Genomic DNA, 25506 nt, shown 5'->3' on the forward strand with positions numbered 1-25506 from the left:
TCATTGGTGTCCATCTCCAAAGGTAGAGAGTACGAGGCTAATCGATCCCCATAGACTGGCTGTTGTTACTGCAGGCAGGAAAACTATTACTGTTGTTTCTGTAAAACTTTTTATCCCTTTTTAATGTTTTTGTTACTTCCATGTCGTCTTTGTCTTAGTACTATCTATCTATTGCATTTCCATATATTTCCAAGTATACATATATGTATATATAACTATATATACATATACACACATATATAATTTATTTATTTTCTAAAATTATACTCATGTTTTCAATTAATCATTGACACATACATATAATCATAAATTCATCCAATTAATCTTAACATGAGCAAATCAACTTACTGTAGTGTCAAGTGTTTCTCTTTTGTGGCGTTTGCTGTTAATGTAGGAATAAATTAAACCTTGGAGAGACTTTGAGAGCGAGAGAGTCCAACCAGTGCGTCCGTCTCAATTTAATGTAAACACAGGCTGCGGGAGATGATGCGTTAATAGGAAATCTATCTAAATTTACCATCCGGAAAAAATCCTGTGTAAGAGACAGAATAATGTGGCAGGGGGGCCTCAGGTGCAGCTGGGAGGAGGAGGCGGGGCAACTAGGCTGAGGGAGAGGGAGCGTGAAAGAAGGAGGGTGTGTGTGTGTGTGTGTGTGTGTGTGTGTGTGTGTGTGTGTGTGTGTGTGTGTGTGTGTGTGTGTGTGTGTGTGTGTGTGTGTGTGTGTGTGTGTGTGTGTGTGTGCGCGTGTGTGTGTGTGTGCGAGTGTGCGCGTGTGTGTGTGTGTGTGAGAGAGAGAGAGAGAGAAAAGAGAGAGTGTTCAAGCTAGAGAAACTGTGTGGCGAGAGAGGGAGGGAAGTGTAAGCCAGTCACAGCATCTCTCCTTCTCACTGCACCAGGGCTGAGGGACTCGTCGTCCCCTCGCTTCCCTCGCTGCAGATTTAACTCCATTTCATCACCGCAGTCATCTTTTATTCTGCCCTTTTTTATTTTTCAACTTGCTGCTTTTAACACTTTCCTTTTTTTTGGCACGTTGCCTTGGGCACTTTCCATACGACAGGAGATAATTTTTTTCACAACGTGGCTTGGTTGGAATTACAAGGGGAGACGTTGGCAGAGGACAATAGTTAGAACAGCATTTTCACCCGGGACCTTGTCTTTCTCTTTGCGTATGCTACGGCGGAATCCCCTTTGCTTGCGCAGCCTTTTATCCTGTCCGGGGCAAGACGTGTTTTGGGATGAGACTTGTCGGCATGCGTTTGGAGAGAAGATGCTTTCCGCTTCTGCGATTGGCTTTGCATGGCACAAAGAGAGGCGGGGAGCAAGTTTAGTGGATGAAGAAGTGGATTGCTGAGTAATCACCACACCTGTCTCTGCAAGTGTCTGCAACAGGATCAAGGAGTCAAAATGAGTGGAGCGCTGAGATATTCAGCTGGCCTCTCGTTGTTTCCAGAGAATCCTTCTACCTGTGTGCTGGCCGGCCCGTCTTGCAACTGACTGAGTTTTATTTCGTTCGACTTGCAGTCCAGAACGCTGAGAGGCAAGTTGACACTTTTGATTTGATTTAAATGATGCAACTCATCCCAATATTTGGACACGCTTGTGACATCGTTTAGCCTAAAGGATGCCTTGTGTACTCATTTTTCCCCACCGCCATGCGTGGTGCTGAGAGAGCTCTGACATTATCTCCTGTGGAGATCCCCGTGTTGTTCTAGCCTGTGTCTGTGTTTTGATTCAAACAATAGCTGGGCATACATGGGCTCCAGACACTGACCAGGGGACCACAAAATAAGGGAAGCCTGCAGTTACATAGTAAACACACAAGCACCAACACGCAGTGAAACAGCACTGAATGGTTGACAGATGAAAACTGGACTTTGGCACAGATCGAAGTAAGCATTTTAAAGCAAATTCACTTCTTGCATTCAAAAGATTCGGTGTGCCAGCCCAGAGTTGCCATCACATTTGACTTCTTTTAAGCATCTGTGAAGAACAAATTTCACTAAGGAAAAGGCTTGTGTTTGGTCTCGTACTTCGTCGCTTCGCTCTCGTCCTGCCTGCTGCCTTTGTAAAGGCTGCGAAAGCCCTCAGCCTCCTGGCGGCAACACTCATTAAAATCGGGAGATGAAGCCACAGACTGACAGACTGAAAAGCGCCACAGAAATCCGATGCTGGACACAGGACTAATTCTCCCCACCGTGAAGGCCACTGACGGAATACAGCTTTTTCTATCTGAACTCACGACTGTCACCCAGCTTCTCCTTTCGCTAACCATGAGCGATTGGAAAAAACGAAGAGCTGAAGAGGTTGTCCCAACCTCACAGAAGCTGTATTGACTTTCCTCTGGTCACTGTTCAGTTGACTGAGACCCAGCTATGTGAAGGTAAGGTGAAAGAGGAAGCTAGCGTGCTCAATAGAGTATTGAGCTTAACCAACCAGTGAGGCTTTCAGAACCACTGTGTGGAGAGTGGGCGACAAGGATACAGTTCTCCGGTTGCAGGCCAGCTGCCTTATGGGTTGCGCGCTCCAAACCTGACCCACCTGGATTGCACCCAGAACAATGAACCTGTCTGAACTGACAACAGATCCGGTGCCCAGTGCCAACAGCAGCCATGGAGATGTCCTTCCTGGCCCGGCATCGAACCAGTCTTGTCCCTTGGGCTGGGGGCTGAATGAAGGCCTGGAGACTTGCATATTGGAGACGGCCGTCATTGTCCTCCTGACCGTTCTCATTATCGCGGGGAACCTGACCGTGATCTTTGTGTTCCATTGCGCTCCTCTGCTGCACCACTACACCACGAGTTACTTCATCCAGACCATGGCCTACGCCGACCTGCTCGTGGGACTCAGCTGCTTGGTGCCCACCCTGTCGCTGCTCCACTACCCAGCAAGCGTCCATGAGCCCATCACGTGCCAAGTCTTCAGCTATGTCATCTCCGTTTTGAAGAGCGTCTCGATGGCCTGCTTGGCGTGTATCAGCGTGGACCGCTACCTAGCAATAACTAAACCGCTCTCCTATAACCAGCTGGTGACGCCGTGCCGCTTACGGGGCTGCATCACCCTGATCTGGGTCTACTCCAGTCTGGTCTTCTTGCCTTCGTTTTTTGGTTGGGGTAAGCCGGGGTACCACGGGGACATTTTCGAATGGTGCGCCCAATCGTGGCCCACCTCGGCCATTTTCACAGGCTTCGTGGTGTGCATGCTCTATGCACCTGCTGCACTTGTGGTTTGCTTTACCTACTACCACATTTTTCGCATTTGCCAGCAGCACAATCGCGAGATCAGCGAACGGCGGGCGCGTTTTCCCAGCCAAGAGATGGAGGCTGGCGAGGGGGGCGGGGGAGGGCACCACGGAGGACATGGACCGGATCGGCGCTATGCGATGGTGCTCTTCCGCATCACCAGTGTTTTCTACATGCTTTGGCTCCCCTACATCATTTACTTCCTGCTAGAGAGCTCCCACGTGCTGGATAGCCCCGCCCTCTCCTTCATCACCACCTGGCTGGCTATTAGCAACAGCTTTTGCAACTGTGTCATCTACAGCCTGTCTAATAGCGTGTTCCGCCTCGGCATGCGTAGGCTCTCGCAGACAATGTGCTCCTTCAGCCACTGTGCAGCTGATGACAAAGACTTTGGGGAGCCTAAACCAAGAAAGAGGGCAAACTCATGCTCAATATGAAAGAAAAAAAAAGCCTTGCCAGGAAGAGGATACACCTGGAATCTATGAATAGCTGTATGTTTACTCTTATTTTGAGGCCTGACTAAAAGTACAAAAAAAAAAAAAATCCCTGTCGCATTGCATATCTGCATTGGCTGAACTGAAACTATGATATTTTACATGGAGATTGATACAGTGTGTCATGAGATGAGCAATCTATTGTGGCTGTCAATCTGGTATAAAGTGAAATTGGCCTTTCCTTTCCTCTGCTTCTCATTGTCAGCCATCACTTGAGTCAATATATGACAACATACAACATGGTTGTAAAATTATCTTTAGGATTTATTAATATACCTCGGTAATTTGATTCCTCCAATCGTTTCCTCTTTAGGACAGATGTATTTCCTGTTTTGCTCAAAAGGTTTTGTAACTCATCTTTGTCGGTTTGTGTAAATATCAGAATACCAGCCACTGCTGGCCTCCTGTTTTTTGTTTGTTTTGTTTTCTATGTATGAGGGACTTTTCCTCTGAGGAATTTTGTTGAGTAAATAATATTCATAACAGTAATAATAATGTGATGATGTGTGCTAATAAAATAGATAGAGATGCCAAAAATTAGTAATTATGTCTAGTCAGGTATTGTATTTTTTTTAATCGATCCTTTCAATCATTTGCCCATGACAAGAAGAGGATAGTTACACCAAAATATGCAGATATCATGTTATCAATGGGCCAGGGACTGTTATCCTCTCAAAACCCATTGTTTGAACCTTTAAATCCACACTGTTGGTTGTTTATTTAGATTTTGAACAGCTTTGGCTGAGCAAACTAGTATGTGGTACTAGATAATCTGATTACGGTATGTCATCGATGACTCAATACCCACTGCTGGCCAGTCAAATAGTTGAAGGTTTTTTTTGATAGGCCCTTCCCTTGCACTTACAAAAAGACCCATCAGCACCTCATTTCCCATCACCGGCATTGCGTTCCTCATTTGGCCATGTTACGAGCGTGCACCTTACTGTGTCGTGCATTAGCGCTCATGTTAACCATTACTTGCCAGCAAAGAAATCTCGTGTCCTTCTCTTCTTTCTTTGTACCTAAGAGTCATGTATAAATGATAGTGCAACAGCATAGTCGTCCAATAAAGCCTTAACCTCAATGTTTTTTTTCTTTTAAATCCAGAGGTAGTTTAAAGGATATTTACATTTACATTAAAAGGCTCTTTCTTTCTAATCTGACTTGTATGAATTAGTTTAGATTTTGTAAGAGGATTTCGTTATTGATTCCTCCTGATGATTGACTAGACTAGATCTAAGGATGAGGCCAGATTGTGGATGGTTTTAATGAAACTTTTATCTTTCTGTCTAAGGTGATATTTTTCCTCAACAGAAGGCAACAGAATCTCAAGGTTATTTGGTCTCATCTATCCTGAGGAAATTGCATTCAAAGTTGCGGTTGTCAGTAGATTTTTCACCCTTGACATCCTTCCTTACACTTTAGTATTAGACCTCAAATTAAATCCATTCTTACTGGTATGTCTCACTGTATGTTTCATGCGGAAAAATAGCATGGGATTGGGATCCTTTTTTTTTTTGCTTAGAAAAGTCCTGGTTGCATTGTTGAGGACTTCACTTAAGAGTCACTTACTGACTGACTGTGGAAACTAATTGTGAAAAAAAAATACATTATTATTTTTCGTTTTCTTACATGACTATAAACATTCCAGCTTGATGAACTCTAAAGACTGTTACCCAGTCTGGGGCTTTTGATTTACAAAGTACAGACAATATGTGTTGTTATGAAACCCTCTGACTGCCTTGGTTCGCGTTCCCATTCTTTGATATAGCACAGAAAGACATTCCAGTCAATCAACGTTTTACATTCCCTTATTTACTGAATCAGAAGCATTCTTAATCGAGGATGAAAAATATAAAACTATAAATATATATTAAACAAATATAGTAAAGGCCCTAAAGGTTTCGTTTTTTTTTTGCTCCATTGTTTAAGCAGCGATCATCTTGTACATAGAGTCATGTGATGTTGCAGCAAATTCAGTCCATGAATTTTGACACTATATTCTGTGCTGCTACACACTACTCCGTTTATCTTATTCCCTGTTTTAATGCCGTATAGTGACTTTTTCCTATGAGGGCAGATCATTTCCTTTAAAAGCTGTAGTTTAACGTATTTCAGTGGTATGTGAAAGAGCAGCTCACTATTTTTACATTCAGCAGAAACAGAGTTACATGAAGGGCCTTTCTGGCCACTTGATGAATGTAAGTGCATCTTTGATTTCAGAGTGATAAAGCCTAATTGAGGTTGTCAGTATTCTACAAATTTCAAGCTACTCATTTTTTATTTAATTTGGATCTTTTGCAGTCAGTCACCGCAGAATGAATACTAGGCAAGATCACATACTTTCAGTGGCTGTTCATAGTTTTTTATTTTGTATGTGTCATTATTTGGCTTTTCGGAATCACAATATTGAAATGGGACTTCAGTGTAAAACTATAATCCGGGGCATTAGTGGACAGTAATCCTTTAAAGTAATCAGGAGTTGTTTAATTGAAGATTAGATTTTTAAAGATGAGTTATTGCAATGCAGATTGTTTGTTACCTGTGCCTAAAGATGTATTTTATATGAAAAAGAAGATGTAATTGTTGTTACATGAACATGCTGCACTTTTATAACACTGTCTTGCTACATTCACATTTTGACAGTGTAGACATCTCAATATGTGTTGTGTAATTTGTTCTCTTTGACTTTGTGATATACAAAGGGGTTTCCACTTGAATCAAGAAGGGCCCAAGTTATTCGTTTATCACAGTCGACCTGACTTCTGCCTTTAATTGAGTACATGTTCTGCCATTTGCATTTATACCATATCTGTAAGATAAGAAGAGGCAGCTGATATGTATTTTTACTCCCTCTTGCAGCTGTGTGACCTAGCTGTAGTCAGAGATAGCTGCAGGGAATCACAGCATGGTCCTGCTAAATACTAGAGTTCAAAAAGTGTGTCTGTGTGTGTGTGTTTTTTTTTGTTTTTTTTTCATCAATCCAATACTTTATGTCTCTTGTGGTCCTTTAAAATCTAATTCTGTGAGGTAGGAGAGACATTTGTAGGGTCTGAACTAGTGCCGAGATATCTTCATATTGTGGTGATGTCAGCATTCAAGAAAAAAGAAAAGAACATTCTGTAAAGTAAAAAAAGAAAAAGAAAATCACTGTTAATACTAATATAATAAACTTTAGTGAAGATTACGGTATATGTTTGGAAGCTGCACAAATGTATTACTTCAGTGGCTTCAATGACTTTTATAGTGGGTTGTGTGTAAAATGCTTAGTTTAGGCCAACATTTAAAAAAAAAAAAAAAAAAGCAACTGAATGAATGATTATATAAAAAGTTTATGTACTGTATGTCAGTATTAAACTCCAAACTGGAGTAGTGGAAGAACAAAACTATTATCTACTTCACTGCTCGTCTTACTATCAAATAAATTGATCTTTGGGGGAAAAAAACCAAGCGTTTAATCAGATGCAGATTAATATACAAATACGTATACTGTATATAGTAGCGTGTGTGTGTGTGTGTGTGTGTGTGTGTGTGTGTGTGTGTTTGCAAGTGGGTGTGTGTTTGCAAGTGTGTGTGTATGCGTGTGTGTGTTAATCTGCTGTACAGCCCAAAAAATTCTGAGAGTTTCTGGGGACGAGGTGAAAAGAAACAATAATAAGCTTTTGAAACACCAGTTTATGTTCAGTCAGTTCAGCTGCTTTGTGTAGGAGGCAGAGTGCGTTGAATTAAACAGTTTCTATTTTTTTATTTTAAAATGTGGTCAGAGGCATTTGTTTTGCTGTTGCTGCCAGACAAATAAAGATAACGATGGTAGAAACACACACAACTGTGCGGTTGCTTTTGTCAAATGCACCTTGGAGGCATGTATGGAGATGAGCCTTACCTCACCTCTGGTTGGCACCTTTTGCGAGGAGAAGTGAAGAGAATTTGAAGAGCATTTGTTTTTACCTCTTATGGGATCTGTGCCACTGGTTAATCATCTCCTGACCAAGATGATTCTAAATATGTACGTTACTGTTTCCTGATGTGAGATAGGTATGCATTAATGTGTCATATTCTTAGATATTGTAAATGCAGTTACAAAGAAAATGTAAATAAAATTCAAGTTTCTCATATAGGTGGGACCCTCTACTTTTCCAGGTGTTTGACACAATATTAACCCATTAGCCTTAAATATGCACTTCAGAAGCATGCACACTTAAAATAGTGAGTCGTTGGGAAAATGAGAAATCAAACTCACGATTTCTTTCCGATTTTTGTGGTACAATTTTTCACGGAGCAAGCAGATTTCTACGGTGATTTCATATTTTCCCCTCAGTCTGGTTTTGCTTCAGGTAATGCAGAACACCACGCTCAGACTTGTTGTGGATATCATTTTCGTCTTTGCTGTTTGTCCTCATTTGTCCCATTAAATTCAGCCAGTCAGGCCTAATGGAAGAAATGGAAGAAACCGTTTAGCCATAACTCTCCCATATTAAACCAACAATATAGAGATGAGCTTGGTAATTTAAAAAAAACAACCTTCAAATACCTACACCAAATCTAAGAAACTGTCATAAGCAGAGCACTGTTTAATGTGATTCACTTAAAACAACACAGTATCCGCGGTTCATCAATGTACTCAAGAGCGGGACCATTTTTCTTGTGTCGGTATCTTTCAACTGTCAAGAGACTCCTTTTTTCTGTTGCTGTTGGAAGAGGTGTTATGTTCTGTTTTAATAGCGAGTTAAGACGTTGGAGTGGGGAAAAGGGCAACAAAGGTGAATGCTTAAGTAGACAGCATAGCAGGGAGGAACAAAACGGTCAAGAAAGGGAAAAGCAGTGCAGGGAGAGAGGATTGGGGAAGCAGATTCACGATCATTTTCAAGCTCTGTCGATGTATTCCTCTCAGATTGCACACAAAAAAATCACAATCCTCTTAGTATATGATATGGTTTAAGATATAATTTATAATATTTAAAAGATATAAACTCTTTGTATTACCGGTCAGTCATTTTACAGTATAACTGTTACAGTGTTGCTGCCCTGTAGTGAAATAGATGAAAGCACAGTACAACCTAATCCTGCATTGAAAATAATTACGTTATTGAATTTTTCTTTTCTTTTTTTTTAGTTCTTAATTTTTGCTAGTTCCTTTTCCCAGACAGTGTTTCAGTATTTCTTCGGCATTTTAATTCTATCGAGCTAAGCGCAGTTTTCCAGTCCAGCGCTGCTTAATATTCCTGGCCAAACACTCTTCAACATTTCCAGAACTTGCTGAAGTCTTCTTGTTTCCTTTCAACCCTGCCTCTTCCCCCTCCTCTCCTTCTGTGCTGATTGAGAAAGGACCACCTGACCCTCTTTTGAGGTGGGGGAAATCATAATTGGAGGGGAAGCCAGTTTCTGCCTCCATGTGCTAATGGTGGAGCCTTGCGGCACTCACCAGAAGCTTTTCAAGGGAGGAGGACACACTCCACAGCCGCACAAAAACACTCTCATGCATCTTGCATGGCTTCAGCCAGTGGAAAAACGTGGACTGCATCTGTGGCCTGATGGCTGACAGCTGTTGATGTCAGCATAGATGATGTTTGTGTGCTCTTATAGCCAGTACTGAGTAGTATTCCCCATTTTTTAATCATATTTTTTTTTCCATTTGCCACATTGTGGCTACAATTCAGAAATGTCATGTCTTGAGTATTGTTATGCACAATCACTACAGTGTATGTATTCAAAAAGGAATGGGTTGACGTAAAGACTTATTGAATCCCACTGTACAAAATAAATCCCTTACTTTTAATAATTCAGCATCACCTTAGCACATACAGTAAGACTTAAATGAGAATTCAGCACAACAAAAAAACAAGTTCAACCAAATACACCACTCAGGTGGCTATAACTATTGTACCGACACAAACTCAGTGCTTTCACTTAAACTATGGCCATCATGGTTCACTTTTTAAATTGCAGCTGGGCTTGGTTACTACTCCCTTAAACTCAGGCAGACTCTTGAAGAAACACGCAGTCCAAGCTACACTTTAAGGTGATTAAGACAATATGGATTTCATTTCACTGTCTTCCTTTTTGTTTTTTATTTTGTTTTTTGTTAATTTATTTGAAAAATGGCAACGTTCCCATCACCTTAGTCCGTCCTGCCAAAATGCTTAGGTCTAATAAATGGGTAATGGATAATAACTGGGCAGTCATTGTCGGTTGACCTGAATTCAAAACATTTAATTTGGCCAGTCTTTATTTGGTGCTATTTTGATTTCAGGTTCCCCTTTGGGCCTGCTCATTTCCCATGGTAGTCTTTTTTAGTGCCAGTTAATTGGGGGGTTAAGAGTTTTCATTTCATCTTTTAACAGGAGCCTCAAAATGAGCTTTGTGACTTCAGCGATCTCAGGTACGACTCGGCGTTCCGCTTTCACTGTGAAAGTCTGGCCTGCAGTTTCCCAGTTATTGTCTTTGAAGTCTCCAAAGTCCAGTTGCTTTCTCAGTTCGTTCTGAGTTGTGCTGACTCCACACGCAAGAAACCATTTAGAAAAATCTCATCTGGCTCTTGAGCACCATAACTAGAACCCCTATGCCAAAGCTCTCCATGAAAATGGTTTTATGCCTGATTTTTTTGGGGGGGGTCTCGTGGTATAACCACATGGCTGCAAAAGACTGGTGACCTGTCAAGCCTGGACCCCAGTTGTTTTCTCACGTTGAGAAGGTTCCAAGTAGATGACTTGAACCATTAATGTAATGCTTATTGTGTTGACAGCTAATGGAGGTTGAGGTACAGCTCAGCTGCTCTATACGCAGCTGTTTGCATGTTAACTTGATGGCCTTGATGTTGCAGTTGTCAGCATAGAAAACATTTTTTTTTTTTTTTTTTTTTAGATAAGAATCTGAAAGAAGCCAACATGAAGGTCATCTCTTTACAATACAACAGGAATAATATATGAACCTCTTAAAAGTCGACTTCCAGTAGATATGAAGTTATTAGTACAGACTTTAAAAGGTAAAAGACTGTATTTCAGACGCTGAAAATATAAATGGAGACACAAGATGATTAATGATGAGGGAACATATCGACCATGAATTTAAAGATTGAGCTGGACTGAGAAACTACTTATTGATTACCCTGAGCTGCAACAACCCCCAACCCTACACACACACACACACACACACACACACACACACACACACACACACACACCTTTTTTGTCTCCCAATACCGTTTGGCTTGGTTTCAAATGTAAAACATACACCTTTATTCTTCTTTCCCGCTTGTCCATCACCAACACGTCCATCAAGTTAAGCTTGTCATACCACACACTTTGAACTGCACACATCTTTTGTGCAGTTTTAAAGGGGCTTAACTCTGACTGAACGGAGCTCACCGCAGCTTCTTCAATCAACTTCCCTCCCTTCTGTGCGTAGGAAATATCTTGTATTTTTCTGAGCTGTATTTCTAATTTGATTCTGTGTAATTCACAGTGATGTTCCCACTCCAGCTATTCACAAAGGACAAAGAAAAGAACCTTGATGGACAGTGGAGGGCAAACCTGTTTTTTACTGTTAACATCCCTGCAGACCTGAGGCAGTGAAGCGCTGCCAGCAGATGTACAGCCAGCCTCTCTAATTTTCTCTCAGGGCATTTTAGCAGAATTAAATTCCATAAGAGGTTCAAAATGACTCCCTCCGTTCCTTAGCATGTTTCCTTTCTCCCCCGACCCCCCTGTTTTGCTCTTCCTCTCTTCCTCTCAGTCCTGAGGCACTGTGTCTCACACTGGGCTAGAATGTGTAAGGCCCATTAAAGATGTTATAGGCAACACTTGCTGTGTACCTACTGCTTAGAAAGCGCCACTCTTCTGTGTCGCTTTTCTATTCTACAGTGCATTTTCCTGAGTATTTCTCCAGGGTTATTTCAGTTCTGGTTCAAAATTACATCCAAGAAAGAGCCAATTAGATTTTGTCAGGGATCCCCAAATCTACGTGACTATACATCAATTAATGTATTTCTGTTTTGGGGGAAAAATTGCAAATTTCCTTTCCTGAAGCATCCCAGGTACCTCTGATTGACCCATGGATGCTGAATAGAAGTTGTAATGGTTTGCAAAATTACTACAATCTTCTCCGCCAAAAATATAACATCAAATCTCAAAATGGCAAAAAGACTGGCAGTGTTTGTGGATTAGCAGCAGAGACATTGTTGTCCAGCACCGGACACAGCAGTGTGCTCCTTTGTAATGAAGAGACTTTCTAAATGTAGTCACTATTGTTTTCCTCATAAAATATATATTACTCGTTAATTGTGTCTTTCCTGTCGCTGTATTGTTTCAATGATGAGTGACAGACAGCCAGCTTTGAAGCACTTCATCCCTGGTTACAGTCGAGTGTCTCCATTGTCTCTCTGGTTCTTCTAAACCGGGCATCAGGACTTAAGAGGCTTTGCGTCGCTATGGAAACAGCGGAGCCTAGAAAGCAACAGGGTTTCAGAGACTTTATTTGAAGTTTATCAATAGGGTGCAATTAAAGTCGATGTTAAGATGGGTTCCAGAATAGCATCCTCTTCAGTTCTCGCCCTGGCACTCCAGAAATTGTTGTGTGTCATCTGCAGTATGACGTGTTGTGTTGTCAGCTCACAAAGCAAGTGAAAGGCCGGAGAACCAAGGTACATTTCAACTGTCGCAACTTAATAGATATTTATGCACAACTCAATCAGTTGACTGTCATGGAATTATCTTCTTTTTTTTTCCATTTCTGATCTTCGATTGTCTTCACCGCTCATTCTTGAAAATAAATGACTCATAACCTCCGTTAGAATTCAGGAAACAAGACAGCTGCCAGTGCAATGCTGTGACCATATTCAATCATTGCCTGTGTATGTGTGTTATTGCGACAGAGGGCAATGCATTCTTACAATTTTATGCCGATTGTTAAATATTCATAGCTGTATTACGACTCATCATGTGCTGACAAGGTGTTTGTGACCGGATGTTGCCTGTGCAGCCTGGATGTCCTTACCAAGGTCAGAGAGACCTTGTATGTTCTTCAGATGAACGACATCCCTTCTTGTTATTTTTCCATTTGTTTGATGGAAAGACAAAAAAGCTGTGACACACCGCTTTGTTTGTCCGAATCATCGTTGTCACTGTGTAATTTGGAGTCGCAACTCATTCTTGCTTGTCGGTGAGATTACGTTTCATTCGTTTAATATGTTCCAGACGTTGGCTTTAACACGAGTTGGCGCAGTGGCAGTCTGAATGGCTACGACTTTGACAGTCACCCTTTTTCCTTTTTTTCCCAATTTAATAGAAAATGCCTTTTTAATTTTTTTTTAAATTTTATTATTTTTTTTATTTTAGGAAGGTTATTCTTACACCTTCTGGTTCACCCTGCTTTAGGCATTAAGTATCTCTGCCTTGCTCCTCCACTCGCAACTTGACTCATTGAAATGCAGATCAGCTGGGCCATTAAAATGCCATGGCAGTGATACAGAGATAGATGATTTTGCAATCTGCCAGGTGGTCCAGCTGTTGCCTCCCCCCGAATCATCACCCTCCAGGGGAAGCCTCCAGAAACTTTATTGCCAGCAGCCAAAGACAAAGTTCTCGGGAGAGCTGGTTTTTAATTACTGGGTTGCCTTCCTTTGAATATCAAACTGGTGGAGTGTCCTGCTGTGTTGTGTAAAAAGGAAGAGCAACAAGGAACATTTGGGGGGATTGCGGTGTGTTTGAAGGAATGTTTTTTTTAGGCTGAAGTAAAAACTGTCAATACAATTTTGGTTTTGGTTTTCTATCACATTCGAAGTGTTGGAATCTATTCCTCAGTTCTGTATACTAAATCGTTATGACTTTATGTCTGTTTTAATCCCCAAGCCGCATACTGTTCTCTAATTCCAGCACAAATTGTTTCTCTTGCCTTGAAGCAAAAATTGTAGCACCACGGATGGAAAATGAAGTGCTAGCCTATTTTATGCTTGGATGTCAATTTGCTATCGATACATTTCTTATTATCGGAGCTGACATGTGTGTCCTTCGTTGTCGCTCTAGGGGTTTCCCTTAGACACACATACCTTGTGTATGTGTGTGTGTAGAAATTAATGGTAGACCTTTCAAATTGCCTAAAAGGCATTTTTTTTATTTACCCTCACATGGAAGAAATGCTGAGCACACATTTTCTTCCACCAGAGGACCCATGAGCACAACCAACCAATCCCACTAATCAAAGAGATAGCCCTAGTATTTATCATAGCAACATCTGGCATACATAGCATACAATGTAGTACATGATTTATGAATGCTTGCACTGAAGGTTACCCTTTCCTCTCTGTATTTACTGCTTTTGTCATCAAAGAAGCACCCACTGCATTCCTAAATTTAAATCAAGAGTAAAAACTGAATACCAAGATTTGTGAGCAGATCAACCTCTTCAAATGTGGATCATTTCAGTTCCATATCTTGTCTCACCTTTTGCGACCCCACATCCGGTCCGGCCATTCCTCCATCTCCTTCTTCTGTAGTACATGTTTGTACTTGTCCTAGTTCAGTCCAACGGTCAAGTGTGCGTATAATGAGAATAGTCTTCATATTGAAGAATTTTTCTCTTTTCTTATGTCTGAGGAAGTTCCATCTGGAGAAACAGCAGTGTGCAGCCCTGTGACAGACATGCTTGAACATGCCATACTGCTAGTTCATTGCATCCTTTGTGTTTTCAAATCACCCATAATGCACCTCTCCCACTGTCATGCTGAAGCAAGGCTAAGGAGGCAGCGCAACTCTTTCCTGATGCTACTTAATATTTATAAGGAAAGGTGATTCTCAGGAAAGAAGATAAATTGAATTGAGTCCTGGTTCAGTGCACGTTTAAAAGTATCAATAAATGGTAACAGTTTATATTCAGGCCATAGCTTCATATTATTCATTTATAGATTAAAAAAAAAGCAAAAAAAAACAAGATTGGTGAGATTTATTTTCCTGCGTGATTTGTAATTGTCTCTTACATGATTACAAATATTCCAAATCAAGTACTTTTTAATAACCACTTCATCAGAAATGATGGTTGGAAAGCTGTGACCACCCAGCTATGGTCCTGTCTTATCGTTTTGTGAATAAATGCATTTTTCTCTACAATAATTATGTACAAACGTTTTGTACCCCACAATTTGTCTTTGCTCGCAGTGTGCTCCAGCTTGTCTCTCAAGAGACTTGGTTGAATTGTATTGAAAGCACTGGAGAAATCAAAAAACAATGCAATGTTTTTTTTTAAATTCAATGCAAATCTATGAGGGTCAAAGGTCAACGTTGTCTTAGAGACATGGGGCCACTTTCTGCTTCATCAGGATCCTCTAAGACACATCCACGCCCTATTTGGGGATTCTAGCCCATGAGGAACCTCGAAACCCTAACCCTAATTTCAGCTAACCCTAACCCTAACCCTAATTTCAGCCTTATCGCTAACCCTAATGCCATGCAAGTCTATGAGGGTCAAAGGTCAACTTTGTCCTAGAGACATGGGGCCACTTGCTGCTTCATCAGGATCCCCTAAGACACATCCACGCCCTATTTGGGGATTCTAGCCCATGAGGAACCCCGAAACACTGACCCTACTTCCAGCTAACCTTAATTTCTGCCTTACCGCTAACCCATGGCGCCAGATGGCGCTGGCGCTGTAATGGCGACAGACGGTAGAGTGTCTTGAGTGCAAGTGTCTTTTGCTTCGTTTTTTTGCGACAAATCCTATTGTTGGATTGTGTGATCCTGAATGGATGATTGTTCCTTAACGACCACTATCATCCCGGACTGAACAGAGCGTGAGCAACTTTATTTATTTTTTTTAATTTCTTTTATCTGGTTCGGATCTCTTCAACTGTCAGAACCTGACGCATTTTATTTGAACCTCATTGGTTTAGTAAAGCGTGGCTGCCTTTCTGTCAAAGGGGGCTCAGCAGCCAGCGCCAGTGGGGGCCCCTGCACGTCCCCAGCTTGCATAACTACTGTCGGAGCCGAAGGGTGACGTGAGAGAAGCAACTGCGTCTGAAATCCAGCGTTTTTCATTTCACCTTAAAGGCACTGGCTGCCTCTTTAATACAGAGAGACTGAGACTGTGGGAGCAGGTAGGTGGCAAATTATCTCGCTCAAGGACATTTTGACGCGGCTGATGGACTGATGGAGTCGTGTCTCTAAAGGGAGATGTTTATGCCACATGCAAAAAAATAAATAAATAATAAAATCACCTCTTGATGTGGAGCACCCAATTTTGGCTTGCCCGCTGTCATTTTTTGTCATTAGCTAATTTGTGTTTATGGTCAGATCCTGACGCCACGACGATAGCCAGTCCAAAAGGACTTACCCTGCTGCTGCCTGTAAATTCACTCCGACTCGTTTCCATAGTTTCTGCTTTTCCCCTTGCACGTTTTCTTCTGCAGGCGCTTTGGTTAAAAGCCGAACTCTGATACGCTGCGTCGTCCTACCCCAAAGAAAATCAACACCACAAAAATAAGCACATCACGTGTTTTATTCAGACTGATAGTACACATTGTTGATATAGTTCCTCTACGTACACCATTTGGTGTTATTTTCAAGATTCCGAGTGAGGCCCATCTCTGCCCGTCCTCATTATTTCTGCACAGGGGAAAAGATAGAATGTGGCACTGAAATCTGCACCAGTAGTAGATAATCAGTGCGTCATGGTTCCAATGCTTTCCCATGTGGTTATGCTTTCAATCTTGTTTGACACAAAGTTCTACACTTCAGCATGTACTTCTATTTAACATAAAAACATTCCAATGATCCGTTCTGTATATAAACTTCAAAAATCAAGGCGATTGACAGCCAATGAGCTTTCATTTTGTCTTTCATTTGATACACACTGTCTCCCCTTGGCATCATAGCAAATTGTGTTCCTACTCTATACGATATAGAGCGTCACATTTCCGTCTGTAATTGCATCCCGGACTCCAGTGGCACCTTCTACCAGTCATTCCGACGTGGTTAAATCAAGTGCTGCTGGATGCTGACTGATGTTAAGGGTGGGGGGCGCATTTGGACACATCAGCAGTATTTTATTTTAAGCTGCATGTGTTAAGTAGGTTACCTGTCGGTGAGACCTGAGTAATGGTTACTGTGGCCGACGGGCCCCCAGGCTGCAATCAGACAGCCTCTCTTTTCCCTCCTGGTCCCTCCGATCTGTGATGAGCACCAGCGATAACACAGACAGTAAAAATAGTGTTTTGCCAGGTTATTGGATTGTTTACAAAGCACCGCTTGTTTCTCATGTAAAGGTCACAGCACTCCGATGCCTCTGTGTTAAAGATCAGCCTCGGTTTCATTGTGATCCGCCAGCTCACGATCTCGATTCCCTCAGTGGGGTCCAGGTTTGTGTTTAAATAAACAAAGGCATCCTACGGATGTAGGCATGTTGCGCTATCTGTGTTTATTGCTCTTGCAAGTCTCTGAGTGTGAAAAGGACAACGAAGCCCCCTGGATCCCTCCTCCTGTTCCTGTCTGTTCCATTGATTCAAAGCTGAGGATCTTGTGGATGGTTGCACTGTTTACCGCTTATGGCTGTGCCAACATATCGAGACTTCAGTCTTCAGGGGAAGATTACTTGCACTAGTTTCACATTCTGTCTTGGCATATACATCGAGACAAGCTTCAGGAGGATTGTTGGTATTGATATAAATAGTGTAGCTTAGAGTTTTACTGTCAGCATATTATGTACTTGATGTCCAAAACCGTTCTCGAAAGAATGATTCCTGCCACCAAGTACTAGTAGTGATGGTATGGTAAATAAGGAGTAATGGTTGCATTGAGCTCTGGTCAAAGTTTGACTGATTTTTTTTTTTTTTTTTTGACTTTTCAAGTGTGTGAGAATCAAGTACAATTTTAGACAGATGCTATCAGGTTAATAGCAACTCATAAATGGCTAGTTGTATCCTTTCACTTTATGGGGTCGGCGCAATATATGGATTTTACATGCAGCCACTAAAGGTGGCACTGTTTGTGCTATCAGTGCAGCTTGCGATCCTGACATTTATTCATTTATTAACTTTAATTAGGCATGACTTTTTTTTTTTTTTGCCAAGACTTCTTTAATTCAAAGTTAAATATTGCAACAGTAGTGTTCTATCATGGAAAAAATATGGATCAGAGATGCCCCGCGACGCTGTTCTCGAGCAGCTTTTGTGCTGGCACGAAGCTAAATTTATTCTCTTCAGCACAAATGACGGAGTTGCCTTGCTTCTCAAATGCCCCGACAGCTCGGCAGATAGAGCCCCCGCTCCGCTGGCAGCAGGCTGTGAGAATCTCTGCTGCTTGGCTGTGCGCTGTCTGTACCCACGTGAAGACTTGGCGCCATGAATACCTAAAACTCCATTGCAATCAATTAAAAAAAAAAAAAAAAAAAAAAATCTTTATTGGATTTTTTTTGTTTGTTTGTGCGTTGGCGTTGGTAAAACAGTGCACTGTAGGTAACCTGGGGCTCTAACGCCACTTTTGATGCTGCACCACCTCTTGAACACCTCAACCTTCGTGCAGAGATCAAAAAGCTGCCAGCTTCAGCATTCACACACACACACACACACACACCCAGGTCCATCAAAGTAAGCGGCATATGTTTCTGTGCGCACATACGCGTCTGTACAGTAGCGTGTTTCCTTTTTTTCTGTGTGGCATAACGAATCCAACCCCGCGTCCTCTTAATTCTGCAGCACGTAGAAGGAATTTAGGAATTTACTCTATGAAATATGCAGCAAATCACAGTTAGGCTGCTCTTGTAGTCCAGCAAACCCAGACCATAGGGCTGAAAAAAAAACTGTTTTTTTTTTTCCTTGTTTGTGTCTTGCATTGGCAATGAAAAGGGATGAGGCAAATATTTTTGAGGGCACGCTGAAGTAGGGGAGGGAAGGAAATGAAGTAGAAAAGAGAATGGGAGATGAAAGAGATTTGAGACATATACAGAGAGCAGGAGAACAGACAGTGAAGCAGGAAAAAAGGAGATGATCTGGAGGTTGAAAAAAGACATGGGGCAAGTCAGAAGAGAAGTAAAGGAGCAAAGAATTAGGGGAGTGACAAAGATATGTGAGAGGAGAAGGCTCAGTGCCAGAAGGAAGGGGATTAAGCCGAGGACGTCCTTTCCTTGTTTTTGCTTCTTCGTATTTTTTTTCTATTTTTTTGAGTAATGAGGCTCTTAATTAGTCGAGGCATGCATGGTTTATTAAATCAAAGTGTTTACAACTTTCGCCGTCAACCAGATTCTAATGGTCTCTGCTGATGTTGCTATGGCAATTATGCCATCGTTAATGAGATTTATGGGCGGCCTAATTAAAAGTAATACATGAATCATTACTGTGTAATTATTTTAAAAGTAATGTTTACACTTACCTGAGATATTACCCAGGTGTTCTTACTGTGGCCATCACATACCTGCTCCATTGTAATGGCAATGACCATAGATTTGATTATTGTTCATTAAAATTGTGTTTTTTGATTAATGGGGGGGGGGGGTGATTTCTTACCAACACTCACTTGAACTTGTCCCAGATATACAAAAAGACATCAAGGCTGAACTCAAGGTTTGTTTTCCAGATAAATTGGAAAGCAAACAATTGGTGTGTTTGTTCATTGTGTGTGTTTTCTGTGTCTTTGTCTGTATGTCTGTGCACTGATTTTTGGTGTTGTGAGACTGAGGCCCATGCTGTCTTTTACCCTATCAGCGTATCAGATATGTGAACTTCTTCTGTTGTCATACATTCAATGATGAAATCCACATGTTGCAGGAATCGACCCAGGAGGGCGTCATTACCAGGGACATCCACCGAACCTTTCCTGCTCATGACTATTTTAAGGACACCGACGGCGATGGACAGGATTCTCTGTACAAGATCTGCAAGGTGACATTCGGATCTTATCTCCGTCTACAATACCCCTGAAATCCAGTGCAACACGCTACCTTCCTCTCTGTGCCTGTCCGTCTGCTGGTAGTTAAGTGCCCAAAGATTTGCAAGATTTCCTTTTCTTCCTCTCGGCGTGGTCTGGCCATACTCACTTGAAATATTCTTGGCATTTCATCTTGGCTCTACAATATATGGCTGGCAGTGACCGTCTTTACTGCAACAGTATCTCAAGCCCTTCCTACACATGACATTACCAACATTTCCACCACCCAGTAGACTGTCTCCTCCAACATTCTGAGTCGCAGAAATGCGTTGGCTCAAATGAAACTGACCATTTGTAGGTACATTTGGGACTTGGAGGCCTGGAAGGAGATGACAAATGTTCCATGAGTTTGTTTTTGGTGCATTAAGTCTGTGTTTTTCATTAAAAAGAAATTATACCAGGCTGTTGTGATTTAAAGTATCCCTCACCAACCGTATCACTCTGAGTTAGGCAGCAGTTAAAGCTAGCAAAGCGACGTTCATTTGTTATGTATTTAAAAATGAAAGAAGATGTTTACATTTCGTCATAAGACGACTTGCAAAACAAGCCTCAGAATAGGGAAGAATGGGATGTAAGCGACTTGGAACGTGGTGAACGGGGTTGTTGATGTTCAAGGGGTCCTGGTAGTTCTCAAACTGCTGATGCACTGGCATTTTTTACCACCTTTACTGTGTCAGGGGTCAGAGGTTAGAATGAGCAGGCTGGTGTGTGTGTGTGTGTGTGTGTGTATGTGTGTATGTGTGTATGTGTGTGTGTGTGTGTGTGGGAGAGAGAGAGACATTGTTTTCTTTGTGCACACAAAGTGAGAGGTGTGTCTGCGATTTAAATATTGATTCCACAAAGGTTCTCTGAGGAGAGTCTGGCTGAAAAACTGTCGAGTTGCTACGTGTTGATCACGTTTTTTCTGATGACCTTCGGCCGATACTGAAGAGGTTTGCGGCTCAGAAGTGAAATGGCAAGGTTTAGAGTCAGCACTTCCAAGTGGTAAAATGATGGATTGCTCCCCGTGGGTCGTTTGTGGGTTGCTTGGCTAAACAAAAAAGAAAAAGCATACGAATTTTGAGTCTCGACCTTCCGCAGCCAAACAGTGTGATGTTTTTCAGCAGGCTCACTGGTGTGGTGATATTAGAAATGCAGGCATGTTTTGGGGATTTCTCTCTCTCTCTGTCTCTCTCGCTCTCTTTCTCTTTCTCTGTCTCTCTCTCATTCTCTTTCGAGCTGAGAGTTCGGTGATGTCCTCAAGCCTGCAGCTCTGAGAATTAGTGGACACTTTACACGTTACAGTTGAAGACTCTCGTCGTCCCAGTATGTCAAAGTGATGGATGGCTCTTCAGGTTTTTACAGCCAGTGGTTAAAAGAAGTTCTGTCAGTAGTGGAAGATATTTTGGTAATTAGACTGACGGATGATGGACTGAAAGATTGATAGATTGACTGGTTAATTGATGGTGCGGCAGAATGCGAAATGTCCACATTATGTAACAATGGCGGGAGAAAATAAATGTTTGGATGGATGTGAACCACAATGAAAATAAATTGAACGTAAAGGATGAATGTGGACGTGAGGATCGTAGCAATACTTTGCCCTTTCATTTTCAGTCAGAGGTGCTCTGGAGTAGTGATGCATTTTCCTGGCCCCGTAGAAGTGGGCGTGTGGACGGTCGGTGCTCTGGGAAAACCTGTCAGGAAAGGTTAGTTTCCAGTCTGGACCCAACTAGGTCACTGGCGAGCCAGCCTTCATTTGTATGCAAATCCATGTAGATTCGCTGCTGATAAGGTTGGTCGGATCTTGAGGCATGAGCAGGTCAGGGGTTCCAGGACAGAGTTTATTTTCAGTTTCATATTCTTCAGAAACAAAAGGCCTGGAAGTCATTTGTTTTAATGTCCAGGGAAGGTCACCTGAGCTGCGTGTGCCTTTCCAGTAATAAGCCGCCTCATTCTTTTTCACGTGGGGCTCAGCCGCGCATTTCTCACCATGCTGGGAAAAGCCAGACATCTATCAGAGCTCACCTGAGGCCTGCTGGAGCAGTCAGGGGTTAACTGCCTCGCTATCAGGGTTGTTGACAGTAGATTATTTTCTCCCCCCATAATGGAGATAGCACAATTCATCCAGCTGCAGAGACGGACAAAGAGAATGCATTAAATGTTTCCGTAACCTAAAAGAAGCGAGGGGAAAAACAAACATGTTTCACTTCATCAACCAGGCTAATGTTGCGTAGCCCAGCGATTAGAGTGCCTCCCTGCACGCAGCACGGAGAGGGTCGGGGGTGGCGGTGGGGGTGCTAGCGACTCATATCCCGGTGACCACCATCACAATCAGATTTACATGTCAACAAAGTGCCAGAAGGGTGAGCCGTACAAAATGCTCATCCTGCTGTGGACCAGCAGAAAAGTTACTTGTAAGACCTGTTGGGTCTGGTTTTGTCTGATTTCTCATCCTATCTCATCTTTTCAGTACTTCATTAAAATAAGACTCTTCAAAAGAGTTCTGTGGCGATACAGCAGAAGGTGTCAGCTTTGAGCCACCATCCAGCTCCGGACTTTTGTTTGGGCCGTCTCTTTCATTTCCTCCCATCTCTTTGTGTGCCTCCAAATTTAAATATGAACCAAGTTTTTTCAATTGAAAAACACCATGACTTGGCAAAATTATCCCTTAATAACTACTACATCTCTCTCTCACAAACTCACTCACTCACACTTGCATGACGAGACGCATTACAGTGCTTCAAAAATAGATAACTGAGATCCTGGCTGCCAAATAGCAAAACATATTAACCATCATGCTGTCTTGGTTTTTTTTAGCTGGACAAAAGTGATAAGATAAGTCAGACCCAGGACTAGGACATTATAGACATATACAGTAGTCCCGTAGTCTTTTCCCCTCTTTTGAGAAATGTAGGTTATGGCATTCTGTGCATACATTACAGAACATATTGTTGTATATACTGTATTTTCAGCATCCATGACCGAACCAGCAGCTTGATTGCTTGCCAAGTCCTCATTCCCACATTCACCTCTAGCACGTACAGAGTAAAGCTCTTTCTTATTGGTCATGAGAATCTCGCCTCACGTAGATTATATTAATCCATTCCCTGAGCCCATTATCTGCCCGGCCTAACAAATTTAGATTTCACCCACCAGGACCTCCCCCTCCCATCTGTCAGCGTGCCGTTCTCCCAGCTGAGTTGGGGACATGTGAATGCCACACTCCATCAAGCGTGTCATCTCACGGAATATACTGCACACAGCTCCGCAAGACTTCTCCATTACCTTCACATCGAGCCCCAAATTAGCTGAACAGAACCGCGCCAGAGCTCTTGACGTCCGCATTCATTTTTCAGACGTGGGAGGCGGGTGGAGGTGAGGTGGGCGGAGCATCTTTCACCCGCAGTGTCAGGTTTCACTGCTGCTTTAGTGAACAGAACAGTTCACCAAAACAAGAGGAGCGTTACTGAGGACAAACAAACTTCCTCTTCTGCATCAGTCCACGCGTAGTATCCTGCTGATTTGTGCATTGATTCATAGTCGCATGAAAAGTGGCACAGTTGTTTATACTGATTTAGGTGTTTTTAAATGGTTGCTCAAACTTGATATTTATGAATAAATATTAAATATATTGATTTCAGATTTAACTGTTGTGTTTTTAACCACATTGTACAACCACTGTTCCATCACTGATTAATCATGTGGATGCTTTCACTATATTCCAGACCAATTTCATGCCAAAACTTGCCACAATCTCACGCAACACACTAATTATTAATTGGCCACCAGTAAAAACTTTGTTCGACAAGGAGCATTTATTTCTGTTTGGAATGTTCCAGTGGCGTGAATTATTCTCATTGTGCCAAATCAATTGTTAGCCTATTTCTAATCTGTGACCGCTGCTTGCCTTCTCTCCCACAGGCCTACTCTGTCTATGATGAAGAAATTGGTTACTGCCAGGGTCAGTCCTTTCTCGCTGCTGTTCTCCTCCTGCATGTGAGTTGATCTCTTAAACACACATCTTCGAAATGATTCTTCTCGTAGTCAACGCAAACTCACCACGTGCATGATCGAATCTACCGGCATTACACATGGGCTAGACAAACCAACTTTATAAAGTAGCGTGGAATTCTATGACAATCTTTGTCCTGACTCTCAGCTGGAAACTTGACTAGATGCAGATGCTTAACTTGACTTGCAGCACATCTCTAGCTCTAGATACAGTTAAAGATATTGAACGCTGATAAGGATGTTAAACCAAGTAGACATTTCTTTTAATCAAGTCACTAAAGAAAAGAAAAGAAAAGAAAGGGCGGAGGCATCTCTCCATGCCTTTGCCTTTAAACAAAGGTCAAATATAACCCAGTGCAATTCTAGTCCTCGAGACGTTGGACCATTTGCAGGTTCATGAGGATCCCTCAAGACACACCCACGTCAAGCTTAGGGTTTCTAGCACATGAGGAACCCCGAAACCCTAAATCTAATTCCAAAACCCTAACCCTAATTTCAGCCTTATCCCTAACAATAATGCCATGCAAGTCGATGAGGGTCAAAGGTCAACATTGTCCTCGAGACGTGGGGCCACTTGCTTTGTCATCAGGATCCCTCAAGAAGTGCGTGTTCACGTCAAATTTGGGGCTTCTAGCCCATGAGGAACCCCGAAACCCTAACCCCAATTCCAGCCTTAACCCTAACGCCGTGCAAGTATATGGGATCAAAGGTCAACTTTGTCAATTTTATTCCCAATGAAGTCACAGAATAATTTTAAAAACAATGTGTATTTCATTGTCCTTTCCCAATAGTTTGTGCAAATGTTTGCCTTTGGGGGAAAGACTGAATGCTGGACTTCACTCAATGAGTCAGCCTTTGATTATTTTTTTCTTCTAAAACTCTAGTGAAGTTTTTGAAGTTGAAGACAAGCTACTTAATAGAAAAATGAATTTAGGCTTCGTTATGAAGAAAGTTGTGCCTTTTAACATGCATAGTTTAAAAAAAACTGTACAGGTATTTATTACCATTAACTGTTACATTTAGTGTATTTTCCTTTGTTTGACGCAACGAGTGTTGCATGCTGCCCATGTGAAACTTTTTAGCAAGGAAAGTCGCTAAAAGACAGATGAAGGACGGACAAATAAGGTGAAAAGGGAAGTTTGGATTTGGACCAAATGACAAGGGCAGCGGTGCTTAAAGAGGTGGAAGACAAGAAAAATGGGAAAGACACCACAGAGAGTCGGGGCGGCCGGGGGGGTGGAGTGGTGGTTGGAGAGTCATGGAGAAAGGATGCGAGCGCGGCGATGCATTTCATTCAGCAGAGCAGAGACAATGGTGGGGAAAAAAGACGCTACCAAGGTTTAAAGAGAGGATGTGCCGGCTGCAAGCCTGCAATGACGGAGGCAAAAACGATAAAGAGGGCAGCAGCAGTTAAAGAAGGAAAGGTTGTAGGACGACGCCACAGGGATGGGAGGAAGACAGGTTACAGAAGAGGCTGAGAGAGAAAGGAGTGGTTATGGAGGACATGCCAACAATATTAATGGGGCTTCAGCTTTACCTGCAGGAACCCATTCAGCCCCAAACACACACTGTCACTCTGACTAAATATCTCACCTCATCTCGCCCTGCTGTCTGTGTGTGTGTGTGTGTGTGTGTGTGTGTGTGTGTGTGTGTGTGTGTGTGTGTGTGTGTGTGTGTGTGTGTGTGTGTGTGTGTGTGTGTGTGTGTGTGTGTGTGTGCGCGTGGTGGGGGGAATAAATCCACAAATCCACCGTCACAAAGTTTTTGGCTTTCTCCCATGTCTCTGTCTTGACTTATCCAGGCAACATGCACGAGAGCACACACATACACACACACACACACACACACACACACACATACACGCACATACACAGC

At 42.2% G+C, this 25506-nt stretch overlaps 2 protein-coding genes across 4 annotated transcripts in view; both read left to right on the plus strand.

Annotated features, from left to right (window-relative positions):
* Window positions 1-25506, plus strand: part of rabgap1l (RAB GTPase activating protein 1-like) — a 76320-nt gene that overhangs the window by 26404 nt on the left and 24410 nt on the right. For all 3 annotated transcript variants that reach the window (XM_076015979.1, XM_076015980.1, XM_076015981.1), the window contains exons 14-15: window positions 19479-19592; window positions 23542-23616. In XM_076015979.1, the coding sequence (XP_075872094.1) occupies window positions 19479-19592; window positions 23542-23616 (189 nt within the window). The remainder of the gene's footprint in view (window positions 1-19478; window positions 19593-23541; window positions 23617-25506) is intronic.
* On the plus strand, window positions 215-8253 carry gpr52 (G protein-coupled receptor 52). Its single transcript, XM_076015982.1, has one exon. The coding sequence runs from the start codon at window positions 2558-2560 to the stop codon at window positions 3674-3676; it is 1119 nt and encodes a 372-aa protein (XP_075872097.1). The 5' UTR covers window positions 215-2557; the 3' UTR covers window positions 3677-8253.

The sequence above is a fragment of the Nelusetta ayraudi genome, unplaced genomic scaffold (assembly GCF_046127955.1).
Source record: "Nelusetta ayraudi isolate G7.1 ecotype Tasmania unplaced genomic scaffold, CSIRO-AGI_Nayr_v1 ptg000205l, whole genome shotgun sequence".
In the NCBI taxonomy this organism is placed as follows: domain Eukaryota; kingdom Metazoa; phylum Chordata; class Actinopteri; order Tetraodontiformes; family Monacanthidae; genus Nelusetta; species Nelusetta ayraudi.